The sequence below is a fragment of the Ascidia mentula genome, chromosome 4, assembly GCF_947561715.1.
Source record: "Ascidia mentula chromosome 4, kaAscMent1.1, whole genome shotgun sequence".
NCBI lineage: Eukaryota > Metazoa > Chordata > Ascidiacea > Phlebobranchia > Ascidiidae > Ascidia > Ascidia mentula.
This window is the reverse complement of record NC_138569.1, coordinates 7697793-7714638: the sequence shown is the minus strand read 5'-3', so window position 1 is coordinate 7714638 and position 16846 is coordinate 7697793. Positions and strand designations below refer to the sequence as shown.

The 16846-nt window shown below is 39.0% G+C and overlaps 2 protein-coding genes across 4 annotated transcripts; both read right to left on the bottom strand.

Moving 5' to 3' along the window:
• Positions 1 to 64: 64 nt before the first annotated feature.
• Positions 65 to 3671, bottom strand: LOC145897525 (eukaryotic translation initiation factor 3 subunit E-like). Its single transcript, XM_082985851.1, has 9 exons — positions 3462 to 3671; positions 2720 to 2836; positions 2470 to 2596; positions 1950 to 2131; positions 1694 to 1882; positions 1252 to 1482; positions 599 to 760; positions 354 to 449; positions 65 to 286 (listed from the first exon to the last, which is right to left on the bottom strand). Exons 1-9 carry the CDS (start codon positions 3654 to 3656, stop codon positions 248 to 250), a joined length of 1338 nt encoding a protein of 445 aa, XP_082841977.1. The 5' UTR covers positions 3657 to 3671; the 3' UTR covers positions 65 to 247.
• Positions 3672 to 4542: 871 nt separating this feature from the next.
• Positions 4543 to 12056, bottom strand: LOC145898440 (protein phosphatase 1F-like). Of its 3 annotated transcripts, none has more exons than XM_082986886.1 (13): positions 11706 to 12056; positions 11006 to 11121; positions 10626 to 10828; positions 9946 to 10134; positions 9591 to 9704; positions 8819 to 8942; positions 8317 to 8453; positions 7748 to 7949; positions 7213 to 7448; positions 6289 to 6362; positions 5858 to 5960; positions 5476 to 5532; positions 4543 to 5297 (listed from the first exon to the last, which is right to left on the bottom strand). In XM_082986886.1, the coding sequence occupies exons 1-13, from the start codon at positions 11879 to 11881 to the stop codon at positions 4914 to 4916; spliced, it is 2115 nt and encodes a 704-aa protein (XP_082843012.1). In that variant the 5' UTR covers positions 11882 to 12056; the 3' UTR covers positions 4543 to 4913. The 3 variants fall into 3 exon arrangements, with proteins under 3 accessions (XP_082843012.1, XP_082843011.1, XP_082843010.1); XM_082986885.1 differs by having other exon boundaries at positions 7754 to 7949; positions 11706 to 12053; XM_082986884.1 differs by having other exon boundaries at positions 7754 to 7949; positions 8819 to 8945; positions 11706 to 12052.
• Between the last annotated feature and the right edge of the window lie 4790 nt (positions 12057 to 16846).

Sequence of the window (16846 nt, the reverse complement as noted above, 5' to 3'; positions counted from 1 at the left end):
GAAGCTTCCTCAACCGACAGATACCACGTCAACTACCTTTTTATGAACACTCGTTTGGTTACAGGCCCATTTTTTTTACTGGAAACAATTTCCGAAAATTTATACACACAAAAGCCCAATTAATTAATATACTGCTAAATCCCGAAACCGACATTGGCCGCCATCTTTCACGTAAGCAAACAATCCAGCGACGTGAGAACTCCAACAGCCAACGGTGACAAACAAGGAATAGATGAACTTCGAGACATTACCAATTTTCTTTCGGTCCGCCTGCCCAATGCGGCACCTGGGTTAAAATAAACAGTGTTAAATAAACACGCAATTACAAGGGAGTATAAATGTGCGAAACTTACGCCGTCACTTCGGTCCTTCTCCTTGTTAAGTCGCCTCTCGACGTTGGTTGCTAACATCTGAGTTCGCAGGGCTAAACTTTTCGTTTTTTCGATCACCTGCGATTAAAAAAATTTTTGTATTAATTTTTTTTATCGTATTCCTAAAAATATAGTGAAATAAAAAATATAGTAAAACTCAAACAGCGGACTTTAACATAAAGCTCACCTCAAAATGTCCCATAAAAGCGTAAAATGTAAGACCATACCTGCTCATATGGAGATATAGCTTGCGTTCCCATCATCACGTGACCCATCTTCGAGTCGATTTTTGCGTCCAGTCTTGCGTTCCTGATCAAGTTTACAATCCACCTTTCTGCTTCCGCAACGGTCATGTTTAACTTGTCCGCAAGCATGTCAATGCTAATGCACTACAAAAATACAACAGAAGCGAAGTTGTTGTTTAGGTGTAGATGACTTTTGTTTTGTGGAAGTCTCATGCAAACTATTCACAAATCCATACAGCGAAACTGGGCAAGGTTTCACACAATGGTTTATGTCCGCGTCACCTTTCAAGACAGTGGTTGGAAACCTACGGCGCACCAAGCAAAACCATCGTGCCCACAGCCTCTTTGCAAATTGCAGTCAATAAAAATACGACTCATCGAGTAACATTATCTTATAACCCAAAACATTCTATGACAAGGTTATAAACAAAGAAGTAAAGGCAAGTTTTAGTGAAAAAACAGCACAGCTAAGACCTCGCAGAGTCTAACCTTCGGTTCACGGTAGGAAAATGGTTGCCTAACCCTTTTTAAAAAGTATGAACGCAGAAGAATTTTACCAGTAGAATGATTAGTATACACAATATAGTTTTCGAGCAACCAGCTGTCCAAGCTTAGGTTGAAGACAATTCACATACCTGGTGAATGCGACAGAACGTTTCAAAGATAAAAAGACGGGCGTTTTCGATAAAATCGTCAAGACACGCGACGAGAAAGAAATCGTTGGCGAGCACTGTGGCACATTCTCGAAGTTTCTCTTGAGCACGGTCGAAGTCGAAGTGGATGTAGAGACATTCGATAAACTCGGTGATGGGGTCACGATAGGTGTAAGACTCTTGCTGTATTACCCGGACTAAATCCTTCAGAACCTGGTGTGGTAAAACTTTGGTGGATTTCTCGGACTATTTATGAAACAACCCTAAACCTAACTAATAACCATTCACTCTAGTACATAGCTGGGTGTGGGAATGTTTTATAAAAGCGATTCTTAAATATTGATCAACTTTATTTTCCTAGTGGTTACACAACAGTATAGATTGTTACACTTGAAGAACACATCACCACATAATGAAGTCTTACCTGTCTCCTTCTTTTGTTTGTAATAACAGCTGTAGTGAGATAACGCAGCACCCATGGACACATGGTTTGTATAGCATTTAAATATGGAGGCTGGTACAAAAACAGGTCAATTATCTCATCCCTTCCTTTGGCATGATTAAAAAAGACAAATAGAGACCAGTGAATGAGCCACGTACGCTGTTGCAAAAGCTGCAATAGAAGTAGAATAGGTTTAAAAATAGCGCCACAAGAACTGCAAACAATTAAAAATAAGAACCTGAAGTTGGCTGGCATTCAAGTTGGAATCGATATTCTCTCGTAACCTGTGTAAGTCTTCCCATGCTGTGTCCCAATCCTGCATCAATATTTCACTAGCCAGTTTACCCCACAGTGAGTCCAAGGCTCGCTTGTCATCTGGTTGCACCAACACTCGGTGGAAGTAGAGATATTCGGCAGCACCTACGTGTAAATTGTCTACTTTACTTTCCGATGCCGCAATATTCCAAAATAAAAATGGTGTGGTGGATTTTTATTCTTTGTTTTATGGTATTTTAGACTTTACATTCTCTTTAGGAATCATTTCCAATTCCATTACAATCACTGTGACAATTTCCACTCACAACCACTATATATTAGCAAAATATAATTGTCCTGACTGAATTTAGCCTTTGTAAATAAACACTTCCAAGCTTGTCACTTGTTACATATGGTATCTTTGTTACAAAATGGCGAAGGTGCTTTTAACTGATATTACATTCCAGAAACTAAAGCTATGTAAAAAAAACAAGTATAATTGCCTGAATAGTTTCCACACTCATATTGGAACTTTGCATAGTTATACAAGGTATCCAAGTCCTCCAACTTAAAATTGTGGTTCTTCTCCAGATATTCAAAAAGCTGCTTTCCATCTCTTGTCGATTCAATCTACAAAAATGTGTTGCATAGGGCTTTTCTTTAAAAATTCACCAAAATAGTTATTTTACACGTAATAAAATAATTGACAGAATAAAAAAGGTTAAATATATTATGAATGTTTGCATCGTTTACCTGTTTTCTCACTTCCTCTTGTTCGAAAATATGGACAATAGGCTCTGTTTTAATTGTGTGGGATTTCAAAAGGCTGACCACTTCATTTCTTTTCTCCCTCAAGTGAGCAGGAATTTCCTGGCAAAATTTAATTTTGATAAATATCATGAGAAAATTACAGTTACAGATACAGCACTTTCCAGTAGACCATGACAAATTTGCGTCTGGCTGCAAAATATTTTTGTACCATGTTTTTAAGACAGTTTTAGAGTCCACAGTTTATGTGACAGCCATTTGTGGAGTCTGGTTGTTAAAGTTATTCCAACGGGCTAGAAAACTTGTTCACCACTTATGTCAAAACAAAGGTAAAAAGTTTTGTGTTCCAGTTTTTAATTTTCTTGAAAGATTTTGTTTCCGCAAATGTTGATTGCAGAGATTTGTGGAGACAAGGTAACATTTTTCGCATGACAGTTAAATAGTTTTTGCAGTTTGCAAAAATTTACATATATTATACCAGATTGGAAAAAATGTGGTGAGGATGCATTATGTCCTGTGTGGACTTTTGATAAAATTTACCCATATTATCTATGCAATAACATAAAAAAAAAAAAAAAAAACGTTCTGATAATCGCAAATTGTCTACACAATTAACAATCAACAATAAAAATCACAAACTTTCCAAAACAGATATTAGGCCTAAATTCAAAGTTGGAACGAATGAAGGTTGGGAACCACTGAAATAATGTAAATCTTTTAGTCTCACCTCTCCAGGATAGAGTGTTTTGTGAACGTCCATGGCAAAGTCGACCATGTTTGTGTTGCTGAGAAGTTCCAGTTTACCTTCGTGCAGGTCTCTATCATTATAAATCTCTCGCTCAGAAAGGAACTCGAGCAGAGGAAAGACCAAGTGGCGGTCAAGATATTTACCAACATTAGTTGTTAAATCGTATTCAGCCATAGTTAAAAAAGTCGTGATTCTGCAATGAACAACATGATGCAGTTGTTTGGTAAATTTGCATTTCACGATTAAGTACAGCAAAACAGCGTTACTTCTGTATGTTGACTATAATAGCACCCATACCCTATTAACGACAAAAAATTCGATAAAAAATAGGTCTTCCATTGAATATTAACCGAAAAGTATTCAGATTTCCTAAAAGCATTGCCTAATCGTAATCGTTCAACATCCCATGCGCCAAAAGAAAATATCCACTACACCAGGGTCTCTCTTCTCTTTTTTTCCATATGGACCGGTATAACGTTAAGGCCGGCTAAGTATTACTGCTACGAACCGGCTATTTACAAGTAAATCGTAGTGTGAGTCAATTGTTCAAAGAATTACTCTGATCACGCTATTAGCGTAAAATATCGTCAAAGCATACTCCAGCCCAACCTGCAAAAATACCATCGAAATATTATGTCAATTGTCAACAGCATTCGGTCTGGATCTTGCAATTATCGTAGAATTGCGCTTTTTCTTGTCCCACTGCATACATGACTAATAACACTAAAACTACATTATACACAGTTCACCAAAAGAACCAATCTTCAACCAAGCAGGACCATCGTGTTTTGAGGTGAAAATCGAAAAAGCAATTGAGCATGGATGCAATAAGATAAAACAGGGGTATATATGTCGAGTGCAATTGTGTGGTCGTACGAAACGTAATAGCCTAACTTAAAAGTTGCTGGACACAGTATGGCTGTGGCCTCGTTCACTCAGGCAGCACGATTTGGATGCATAAAAAAATATAGAAAGTAATCTGTTTATACCTGATCACATGTTTGATCCGTAGCCTAGAAACTGCACCACAAAGGTAAAAAAATAAAACCAGGCGATGCCGTACAAGCAGCACAACCTTGTCCATAGTGAAGATTGAAATAAAGAAGACGATTTGTACATGAAAGTATAACAATTGGTTAAAAACACTGAATCGATGTGTAGTGCAGTTGTGATCATTGATATGCATTCGGAAATACATATTCATAGTTTGTAGCAGCCAGCTTAATATATGAGTATAGCATTAGTTGCATAAAAGACCAAATGTGTCTGCGTCACTGCTGCTTCGTAAGTTCAAAGATAGTAAACCGTTGTTATCTGCCAAGGATTGAGGGAGCAACGTTCCACTTTATGCAATCCCAGAATTAGTGACTTTAGTTAACTTTCAGGCGTTTTGTGACATGCATTGATTTCATGTTAGACTGAGAAAGTTTTTCAAAATGCCGATCTGCTTCTTTGACGACCACGGTGTACAAGTCTGACAATGCTACGTTGACGCGTTGCTTTGCCCCCATTCTTCGAACCTTGGGCCTTCAAAGGCTTAAGCGTGATCGCCAACGAGTTTGTGATCGCCATGTCTGTGTGATTTGGCGCCCACTGACGGTGGTAGTGATGTAGGTCGCCGGGAATGGACTGCGAATATCCAACGCTCCTACGTAGAGGGCGGGGTGAGACGACAGGCTCGTTTGCCGTTTGGCAGGACACCAGGCTGGGCGCGTATGGCACGCGCGGTAAGCCGGGTCTCCGGACCGCTCTGTGGCCCAATCCCTTCCCTGCGGTTGCGTAGTTGTTGGTGGCGATGCTGTTACGCTGGGGCTTCTGAAATATGGATTTTCTGGTTTACAACGGGATCGTGGTAAGTGCTGGTTAATTTTTTGCGGACACAGAAAAGCACAAAAAGGACTTTTCTTGTGAATGTTGTCAAGAAAAAAATAGCCATAAAGGATTGCCACTGGTTTAACACTTTTCAGCATCAAAAAATGAGTACCTTACTTACAGTTTTATACGTCCCAAGGTCTTCTATCTTCGGCAGTTCAGACGTTGATCGTTTCGTCTTAAAATACGCAAAAGCGATTTTTTATGTATTCTAAAGCCCTTTCAAAAATCATACAAAGGCATTATCTGCATTCCAAACGTGAAGATTATCTTGTCTTCACAACAATCACCAATGAGGGGACGAATTAATAAATCGGAAAAAAATGTGACCTTAGCTGAGCTGATATTTAAAAGACAAGGCAGAATAAACAGACGCGTTTTCGTTGTGATAAAAACAGAAATTACTGAAAAAGTCGCGTTCCCATAAGCGCACACCGTGTGATATAATATACTTACATACGTAATAACGCCATGTAGATCCTTGCAATTTTAGCAAAACTTACCTTGGTTTTTGCCTGTGGTATTTCGGTGATGGTTTGTACTGCGCTGAGGGACAGAACGCTGTCCAGGGTGTCCCTTCTCTGCATGTTGGGAGATATGTTCGGACTGTAATTCACGTTGAAGTAGATTAGGAATGTAAAACACGGGTCGCTTGGTTTGTAACGCGCTCTGACACTAGAAAGTTTCGATTGTCATGGGCTAAGTTGATACTTTGATTTACGTCACTCAAAAGCAACAGAAAAAAAACTTTATTTCGTGTAATATCTGATACTGGCAAAAGAACCAACATCTCTATGTGAAAAAAAACGATCGTACGATGATGACACCTGCTATACTACTCTTGGAAAAAACAGAACATCCTAATCGTCCTAAAAATGCGAATCATTGGCACCAAACAAAATTCCAGAATAAAAAATTGCAATGATTCGAGTACCTGGCCCATCGGGGCTTTGTTAGGGAATGTGGAAGTTTAGAATGTGGAGATGATTCGGTGACGATCGCCAAGTCCTGTGGAAAAAAATAGTTTGCAAAAGTCATAACACAAAATTTCAAATCAGTCACTTTGTTTGATATTTGTCCTTTAAAAAGACATACGAGTACGTTGGGCGCCATAAACCCTATACCAATACAGGAAAACTATAAAGATGCGGATTCACCGGAATTAAAACATTCTTAACATATCAGGTTAGTTGGCTCAGCTGGGAAGTTTATTGGAGGTCTTAATCAAATATAAGCACAGTAAAGCTCAAATGCTAAGTAGACAATAGTATGGTATAAAAGAAAAGACGGAGCTTCGTGTTTATTCCAACAACGCTACTGGCCACTGAGTAGTGATGTTCCCAGTTCCAAATTATCCGGCCCGGCCGGATCCGGATAGTTATTAATCAAATCCGGCCGGATAATTTGGATCCGGCAGTTTGTTAACACTGATTCGTGTATTATGGCAAAAATGCTATGTTAAGGTTAGCCTGTCATGAGTGGAACAAATAAACGTTGGCATTTATTAATATGGTATAACACGTCACGAAAAACCTTAAAACAAATAACAAAAAAATCTTACGTCGGCGAGTATAACAGACTGGGTCCCAAAAACGAGTAATTTGCGAATTGTTTGTACGCTTTTAGGACAAAAATGCTTTCCCAACTATCCGGTTAAATTAAGTGTATTATCCGGCCGGGTCCGGGTATTGAAAATTGGTCAATATCCGGCCGGGTCCGGGTACCCGGATCCGGCGCAACCCATCACTACCACTGAGTGGCGCGAATATTTTAACGCGAAAACGTCAAACCACCGCAGAAGACCTACGCTATATCGTTTTCATGGTATATTTCTATGTCACTTGAAAAAAAATGTTACCTTTTTAACTTCTTTCTGGTGAAGTTTCTTGACGAAGTTTACAAGAAGTTTGTGGGGAATTTTTGCTTTTTGCGTCGGTTCCACTCGGTTTCCTTTCACCAGAGCGATTCCCTTGGATAGATCTCCCCCTTGAACATTGTTATTGCTGTTGCTATTGTCGTTGTTGGTGCCACTTGGCGTATCTTCTTTCGTATTCTCAATGGTTTCGTTGTTTGCTTTGTGGTTGCCGTCGCTACCTGAACAGTGAGCAGATGTTGGTAATGTCAAGATGACAAAATCCAGATGAGAAAAAAAAAAATTCATACCCTGCTGCATAAAACAGCTTAATCATATTACAAAGATATTCCGTCAGTACTTTTTTAGCAAATCAGCTCAGATCACACAGAAAAAACGAAGGATGCCGACGGCAGTTACGAACATGACAAAAATGTTATGTGCAATATTACGCAATGCTTGCTTAGTTATGCAAAGTTACTATGGTTACCAACACAAGCAGCAGATCCTAACTAATCTTAATTTAAATATTAACCGAAACACTCACCATTTTCACCCTCGCCAGCTGCCAGTGAGTTGGTCACGACCTCGTTCGTTTCAGGATCGGGCAAGTTAATTTCGTCCTTCAGATAAACAACGACCACTGATATGTTGTCGGTCGAGCCTTCAGACTTTGCCTTGGCGCAAAGGGTTTGTGCGAGATTTTTACGTTCGTTCGCTGGGTCCTTGAAGTACTCTCGAACCTGTAGACAACAAGTTTAATTCTGAGGAGCGTACGCCTGTAAGTTGCTTAGCGTTTTGCAACTTGACGTTGAACCTTTCTATATGCGAAACTTATCTGACTTTTCTAAACAAGTATTAACCATTTTATTACTGTGATGCTGTTGCTGCCAGGTATAATTTTGTAACTGACCTTCCCGCGCAAATTAACATATATTTTTAATACAAAATGCTGACGTTTCAGCGTTTATTGCCACGAAGCCAGGCTGCATAGTGGGCGATACGCCAGTGTATTAAATATGTTAATTTGTGATAGAAGGTCTGTTCCGTAAAAACTAAGGAAGTTGTTTTACCAAAGACGACTAGCGAAAAACATCCTGTTTCAATTACCAAATTCACAAGATCCACTCCGGTGAAAACGTCCCAGAATCCGTCGCAAGCTAAACAAAGGAAATCTTCGCTGCCATCTAGCGGAATTGTGACAGTGTCAGCGTCACCAGAGACGTATGGCTTGTGATCAGCGTCACCTGTCAACGGTATCATGACTTATTTTTCCTGTGAGAACGCATTGTTGGCGTTAAATACAATATGGTGCTTGTTTAGAAGAAGCGGGATAGCTTGCATAAAGCTATCATGATGTGCAGCCCCAGCTTTGCATGCAAAAGTTATTTATTTACACTATATTTTGTTTCATAAATGACCTTGAAAGCCCCATGGATCTATAACAGTGGTAGAAAAAGTAACTTGTGGCTCCGAAACATACACCTATGTTCTGGTACATTGTTTGTAAACAACAGCTTATGAATAAGAGTATTAAAGCCACCAAGAACACCAGCCAATTAGGAAATAGAAGACACCCTCCAATACCCAAGCCTTAGTAATTAACTATTACCAATCGCTCTTGATACAGCAAGACTTCCGTTGACTCTCCAAGCACCGAACCACACAACACATCCTCCCATTTCCTCGATTCTGAGTTTCTCATCCTCTCTTTCCGGCTTGTGTGGGTCCATTACCTGCTGTATACAGTAAACAGTGGTAAGCGTAAGTGGAGGAAGTCATGTGTGTAGTTACTCCAATTTCATTTTGAGATTACATCTTTATCAGTTACACAACTCACTATTTGTTTTTTTTACCATCTATTGTATAAATTAATGAAGAAAAAATGTCTGTTGGCAGAAATTGTTAAAAAAAAACACAATTGTCTTTATTTTTATTTTGCAATGATACACAGTCGTATGATTTCGTAAATTTCCATCACATTTGCAAGTGCATTTAAAGAAAGCATTTTTACTAGAATAGTTCTTCATCATATACTCCCCGAAACACTGTGACAAACAAAAGAACATCAAACACTTATGTTTCCCCTGGGAAATGCTCAAAGGCTATATCATAAGGAGGTTCAGTAAAGAAACAGCCTTCTTTCTTGTTATTGCCCAAGGGAAGTTTAAGAATTTGGCATTTAATTCAAAGCAATAGCCACCATTCTGCCATCGAAATAGATCTTTTCCGAAAGAAAAGTAACTTTTAAAGTAGCATTTGGTGGAAAGTAAGTAACACATTGACAAAAACATACTTTATTATTTTTTATCGGTTGAAGTTTGATTATATGTGGATAAATCAATGGGTATAAGATATTATTATCTGTTTTTTTCATTACTCACATCCATCGGAGCTCCTTTTCGCACCAATACAGCCTGACTGTCACCAATCCATGCCAGGTGAAGTACCTGTTCATATATGACTGCAACCACAGCAGTTGTTCCACTTCTTAACCTCTGACCAACACAATAAATATAATTAGATGTTGCATCACTGGACAAGAGCCATGTAAATTATTCAGGTGGGTGCAGTGAACAGTGACAATGCCCACGGCCACAGCCCAGTAACAGCCATTTTTCGCAATAATAAAATTTATAAAACAATTTTTATTTTAGATGTCGTTGAATAAACTGCACTCCTGACGGGTAATGATGGGACAATACTAGGCTTCTACGTGTTTGCAAATGTGGCATATACCTCATTTTTAGCTTTGGAACAAAAGTTGTCATCTGTTATTTTAATGCTTAGTTTTATTGACTCTGTGAGGTTTTCTTGGAAGTTTTCCAACTGGATGAGATTGAGATGGAGCTGCTTTGCAGCATAACAAGAAGCATCCAAACCCCCATGTCCATCAAATACTGCATAGTACTGTATGGTGGGCAAATTCTGGCAAAATTAAATATATCACATTTTTTAATTTTATAATAGATTTTTAAAAATAGGGCTACATATCAGATTACTGCACCGTCTCAATTTAGACATGTCTAATGTTTTGTAAACAAATGAGATGTTGATACACAAAATACAATGCTACTGTATCTGTCTGTCATATCCTTTTTCCAGCAACATTCACACAAACATTTTTGAGTTTTTCCCTAATTTATTTTAATATTTGTCGTATGTTTTCTAAAGTCTCCTTGTCAGTTCAACAGAAACTACGAAAACTTCTTAACTTGTAAAATGAAAATAAATAGCTGTTTAACAATCCAGTTACAATAACACTTATAAGTTATCGTTCTATACACACCAAAAACATTTCCAATAAGTTTTTTGTCCAAAATTGATATTGTTGAAAGTTTGGTTGTACAAAAAAATGTAAAATAGTTTTATTGCAACATTTTAGGCAGAGCACAAGACTTTACAACAGTAATTCATACCGATAACCCAGTCAGCAAATTAAGGTTGTTGAAGACATTATGGCGGTCCTCCATTTTCCGTCGTGTGTTGCGAATTCCACAATCGGTAAACTGGGGTGGTTTTTTGACACCTCGTAAAGTTTCTGGCAAATTGGAGTTCCATTCATGACACAGATTATGAAGATTGGTCAAAACCTGGTACGCCACTCCTGTGCCATCATAGTCTGAATTCAAGTGCTGAAAGTGAGTATTGGGCAACGGAATGTCTGAGTGTCACATAATGAATAACGAGCTATGTTGTTGGAGAACATGAAGTACAAAAATCTATATAGCGGTTTGGCAATATTCTTTAGGGCTTGTAAAAGTCAATATAACACTTAAATAAAAGAAAGATAACATACGATTTTCCTCAGTGTCATTGTTTGGCTGTTCTTTAATACATGATGCCAGATCACTTGCCAAAACACGACTTGTGGTAGCTTGTGCTATAGCCAGATTCATCAGATCCGGACATGACCTGAAAAAAGATGAAGGTCTGATATAAAAAAAAATTCATCCCAGTTATTTTCAGAGCTGTCAAGATAAAAGTAAAAAACACTGCATATGGTCCAGTAACCCAAGGAAGCATAGGCCAGCAAAATGGCCAAAAAGAATTCCACACATAACTTGTCTGCTGTGCAAACAACACGGACAGGAAGACACACAATAATATCGTCTAAAAAGTCAGCGAGGAGAGCTTTATATACATGGCCCAGAAGTGGGATCAAAAAGACATTTCACATTCATAGAAAGTCAACAAAGTGAATGCAGCAGTACACAAATCATAAGGACCCTTGGAGTTAACCATTAACTTTTCCAAGCAACAGCAAACAACAAAAATCAACAAAGGTTCATCGCTTTGCCAATTTTGAGTGATTTAAGCAGTCTTGCAATTCTTAAAACAGGTGGAAGGTTTAAAAAAGAGTGTTTTAATTTAGGCAATGTACATTAAAAACGTCAATAATTAAAATTAAAATATGTAGTAAGCATTCTAGTAACCTTTTAAATGAAATAAAACATATTACATATATAAATATAACTTCTGGTTGACAAAATTCTTACAATGTTTTGAGATATTGTAGGCACAAGTCAAGGCACTCTCCTTCCAGGTCACTTTGTGTAAATGTTCGAAACAGCAGTCGAAATGGCAATGGTTCATCACTATTAACTGCCTCCACATGACTTTCACAATATTCTTGGAGAAAGGTTTTAAATGTCTCCTCACATTCGCTCGTCATGTTTTTTGAGCTCTATAGGTCACATCATTTGCAACATTTCCATTGAAGTCTAGGTTTGTACCATCAAATTTTAACAACAATTAACAAACTCTGCAAAATTATTGAACTTCTTCTTTAATTTGAAATATAAGCATGATTGTATAGTCACCACAAAGTGCAAGTCTTTGTCTGGCCGTTTGGCTGGCAAGATCGTCTACAAGAGTCGCACCTAGCTGCACTGATCATGGGACCTATTAAGTCGAACTAATAGCCATCTGTCTGCAGCTCACATAATAGAAGGCTGATATTACATGCATGTTTGTAACATGGCATACACATGCAAATTTAGATTTGCAACAACCAAGCTATTGTATGACAACTCAATAAAAGTTGTTTTACAAACAACTGCAGCATTTCAATTTTCAAAAATAAAATACAATTAGGCCTATAGTAGTACTACCTGTGTTGTGTTTCGGATGTTAGTTATTTTTCTGATTCAAATAGGCCTACCCAATGGTTGTGAAACCGTCGTCATTTCGGCGAAATAAAAAAAAAATTCTTCGAAAATTATTTTACGCATGAGTGAATACAGCTCAATTCAAATTTCTATGAATTCAAAACATGTTTTATACGTGATTCAGAAATGTAACTAACTAAAAATCCGCAAAAAAAGCAATACAATCAGAGGAAATAAACATAAAATTGAAAAAATATTAAAAAATTTCACAAATGAAAGCAACATGGACCAGATCTATACCAATTTTACATACAAAAAGCAACTGTTAATGTAAACCAAAAATCAATCACTTTCCGGGACATAGAATTTCCTATGAATTTGCACAGGGCTTGCCTAGAGCATGCTGGTGAAGGTGATCTAAGTTAAAATACCAACCGGCTCCACAATTCCCAGCCAAATAAATTCAATGACAGGATATTGTGTGTGACGGCATACAGGCTGCTTGTGAGCGCAATGGCGTCAGAGACATCTTGACAAAAAGCGAAATTCAAACACTTTCCGGGCCATAGGATTTCCTATAATTTTGCACAGGGCTTGGCTAGAGCATGCAGGTGAAGGTGATATAAGTTAAAATACCAACCGGCTCCACAATTCCCAGCGAAATAGATTCAATGACAGGTTATTGTGTGTGACGGCATACAGGCTGTTTATAACCGTAATGGCGGCAGAGACATCTTGACAAAAAGCGAAAATTCAAACACTTTCCGGGCCATGGGATTTCCTATAATTTTGCACAGGGCTTGCCTAGAGCATACAGGTGAAGGTGATATAAGTTAAAATACCAACCGGCTCCACAATTCCCAGCGAAATGGACTCAAACAAAGGTCATTGTGTGTGACGGCATACAGGCTGCTTGTGAGCGCAATGGCGTCAGAGACATCTTGACAAAAAGCAAAATTCAAACACTTTCCGGGCCATAGGATTTCCTATAATTTTGCACAGGGCTTGGCTAGAGCATGCAGGTGAAGGTGATATAAGTTAAAATACCAACCGGCTCCACAATTCCCAGCGAAATAGATTCAATGACAGGTTATTGTGTGTGACGGCATACAGGCTGTTTGTAACCGTAATGGCGGCAGAGACATCTTGACAAAAAGCGAAAATTCAAACACTTTCCGGGCCATGGGATTTCCTATAATTTTGCACAGGGCTTGCCTAGAGCATACAGGTGAAGGTGATATAAGTTAAAATACCAACCGGCTCCACAATTCCCAGCGAAATGGACTCAAACAAAGGTCATTGTGTGTGACGGCATACAGGCTGCTTGTGAGCGCAATGGCGTCAGAGACATCTTGACAAAAAGCGAAATTCAAACACTTTCCGGGCCATAGGATTTCCTATAATTTTGCACAGGGCTTGGCTAGAGCATGCAGGTGAAGGTGATATAAGTTAAAATACCAACCGGCTCCACAATTCCCAGCGAAATAGATTCAATGACAGGTTATTGTGTGTGACGGCATACAGGCTGTTTGTAACCGTAATGGCGGCAGAGACATCTTGACAAAAAGCGAAAATTCAAACACTTTCCGGGCCATAGGATTTCCTATAATTTTGCACAGGGCTTGCCTAGAGCATACAGGTGAAGGTGATATAAGTTAAAATACCAACCGGCTCCACAATTCCCAGCGAAATGGACTCAAACAAAGGTCATTGTGTGTGACGGCATACAGGCTGTTTGTAACCGTAATGGCGTAAGAGACATCTTGACAAAAAGCGAAATTCAAACACTTTCCGGGCCATAGGATTTCCTATAATTTTGCACAGGGCCTGGCTAGAGCATGCAGGTGAAGGTGATATAAGTTAAAATACCAACCGGCTCCACAATTCCCAGCGAAATAGATTCAATGACAGGTTATTGTGTGTGACGGCATACAGGCTGTTTGTAACCGTAATGGCGGCATAGACATCTTGACAAAAAGCGAAAATTCAAACACTTTCCGGGCCATAGGATTTCCTATAATTTTGCACAGGGCTTGCCTAGAGCATACAGGTGAAGGTGATATAAGTTAAAATACCAACCGGCTCCACAATTCCCAGCGAAATAGATTCAATGACAGGTTATTGTGTGTGACGGCATACAGGCTGTTTATAACCGTAATGGCGGCAGAGACATCTTGACAAAAAGCGAAAATTCAAACACTTTCCGGGCCATAGGATTTCCTATAATTTTGCACAGGGCTTGCCTAGAGCATACAGGTGAAGGTGATATAAGTTAAAATACCAACCGGCTCCACAATTCCCAGCGAAATAGATTCAATGACAGGTTATTGTGTGTGACGGCATACAGGCTGTTTATAACCGTAATGGCGGCAGAGACATCTTGACAAAAAGCGAAAATTCAAACACTTTCCGGGCCATAGGATTTCCTATAATTTTGCACAGGGCTTGCCTAGAGCATACAGGTGAAGGTGATATAAGTTAAAATACCAACCGGCTCCACAATTCCCAGCGAAATGGACTCAAACAAAGGTCATTGTGTGTGACGGCATACAGGCTGTTTGTAACCGTAATGGCGTAAGAGACATCTTGACAAAAAGCGAAATTCAAACACTTTCCGGGCCATAGGATTTCCTATAATTTTGCACAGGGCCTGGCTAGAGCATGCAGGTGAAGGTGATAGAAGTTAAAATACCAACCGGCTCCACAATTCCCAGCGAAATAGATTCAATGACAGGTTATTGTGTGTGACGGCATACAGGCTGTTTGTAACCGTAATGGCGGCATAGACATCTTGACAAAAAGCGAAAATTCAAACACTTTCCGGGCCATAGGATTTCCTATAATTTTGCACAGGGCTTGCCTTGAGCATGCAGGTGAAGGTGATATAAGTTAAAATACCAACCGGCTCCACAATTCCCAGCGATATACTTGGACTTTTATGGACGTAAACAATTCACAAAAACACTTGGCTTTAATTTTCTGTGCTCTTGCAATTTATGGGAGGGAGTTGAAATTAACAAGCGATTGAAAAAGCTGTTCCAGTTTTGTAAGGCTAATGAAAAAGAAATTAAGAAGTCGTTGGCTCCACGCCGCGGTTCCACCTCCTTAACCACACCACGAAACGAGGAAATCAATTTTGTTGGAGCTGTTCAAGCTCTAGTTAAATGTTTGCATGAATATCCAAGGACGTCAAGGCTGCCAAACAAGGCCGTAAAGGAGGTTTTGAAATGTTGTAAACTTGGTTTGAGCGAAAAAAACAGGTTAAAAGTAAAAAAGTTTTGGGCTTCAAACAGTGAATTTCGCAAAAAAGTTCAAACGTGTTTCAAAAAAACGCATCACTTGGAAATATCCCAAAATTTGTCACCAGCTAGTACGCCTGCACCTGATGAAACTTTATTCTGTGTTTGCAATATACCCTACGATGGTACATTAATGGTGGAGTGTGAAACGTGTCTGCAGTGGTTTCATCCCAAATGCGTGTTTGACAAATCGTCCGTCGCAGTAACTTTAACGAAAGACCAGTGGAAGTGCTCGAATTTGGTATGTTCTGGCGTTCATCTTGAATCTCAATCTTGCTTTGCACATAGAACACAACAGTGTGAAGTTTCACTAAATGGCGAAAATAAACTTTCGCCTAACGATAAAATTCCGAATGCGTCTTCCGGTGACACAACCTGTCATAGTTTTGATTTCGAGACTTTCGCTGTTGACGTTGAGTTCCCCGTTAAAACTAGTACACCGGTTGCTTCTAGATCTGTAGAGGAGAAGGCATCATGCGTTGCTTCTGAGGAAAACATAGAACTCCACCAGAGTGGTGTTGATGGTTTGGATAACAACAGTTTCGGAGATGATATTACGACGATGTTATTTGGAGAAATTGCAGCCGAAAACGATAATGCATGTGTTTATTCTCCCAACAAAGAAACTTGCGATGTAATTATTGAACTTGGTGGAGTAAGTTTGGAAATTCAGAGAAAATTTCATCACAGTGCGAATGTTAATGTTAGTGGCATGTTTATGTTGTCCTTGCAGGAGTGGCAATCCATGGTCGAAAATAGATCCGATCACCATTTTGGTAGTGAGTTGTATGTTGATATTGCTGTTGAACAAATTCGAAAGATGTATGCCGGTTGTGTCCCGAATGTATCAAACAATTATTTGTTAAACTTTGAGGCGATTGCTAAGGATAAAAACTGTAACAAGGAAGGTTGGATAAATTTGTATTGCGCCCATAAAAGATGTGAAGATTGCATGTGTGGCGTTAAGTTTGTTGTAACATTTTGGTTATTTGTAGACAAGGTCGAAGGACGGGTTGAAATATCTGGTAAGCGTAATCATAAACCTGGATGTAGAAAAAGTAGACGCATAAGTGGCTTGCTGAGGGACAAAATTCGCCAAGAGTTGAAAAATCAAACTGCCGTAAATCAGCACAGAAAATTGTTTGACAAACTTTGTCCCGAGGAACGTTGGTTAGGCGCCCATACTTATTTTCCATCGAAATCAGTTTTAAATAACATCAAAAGCGAAAA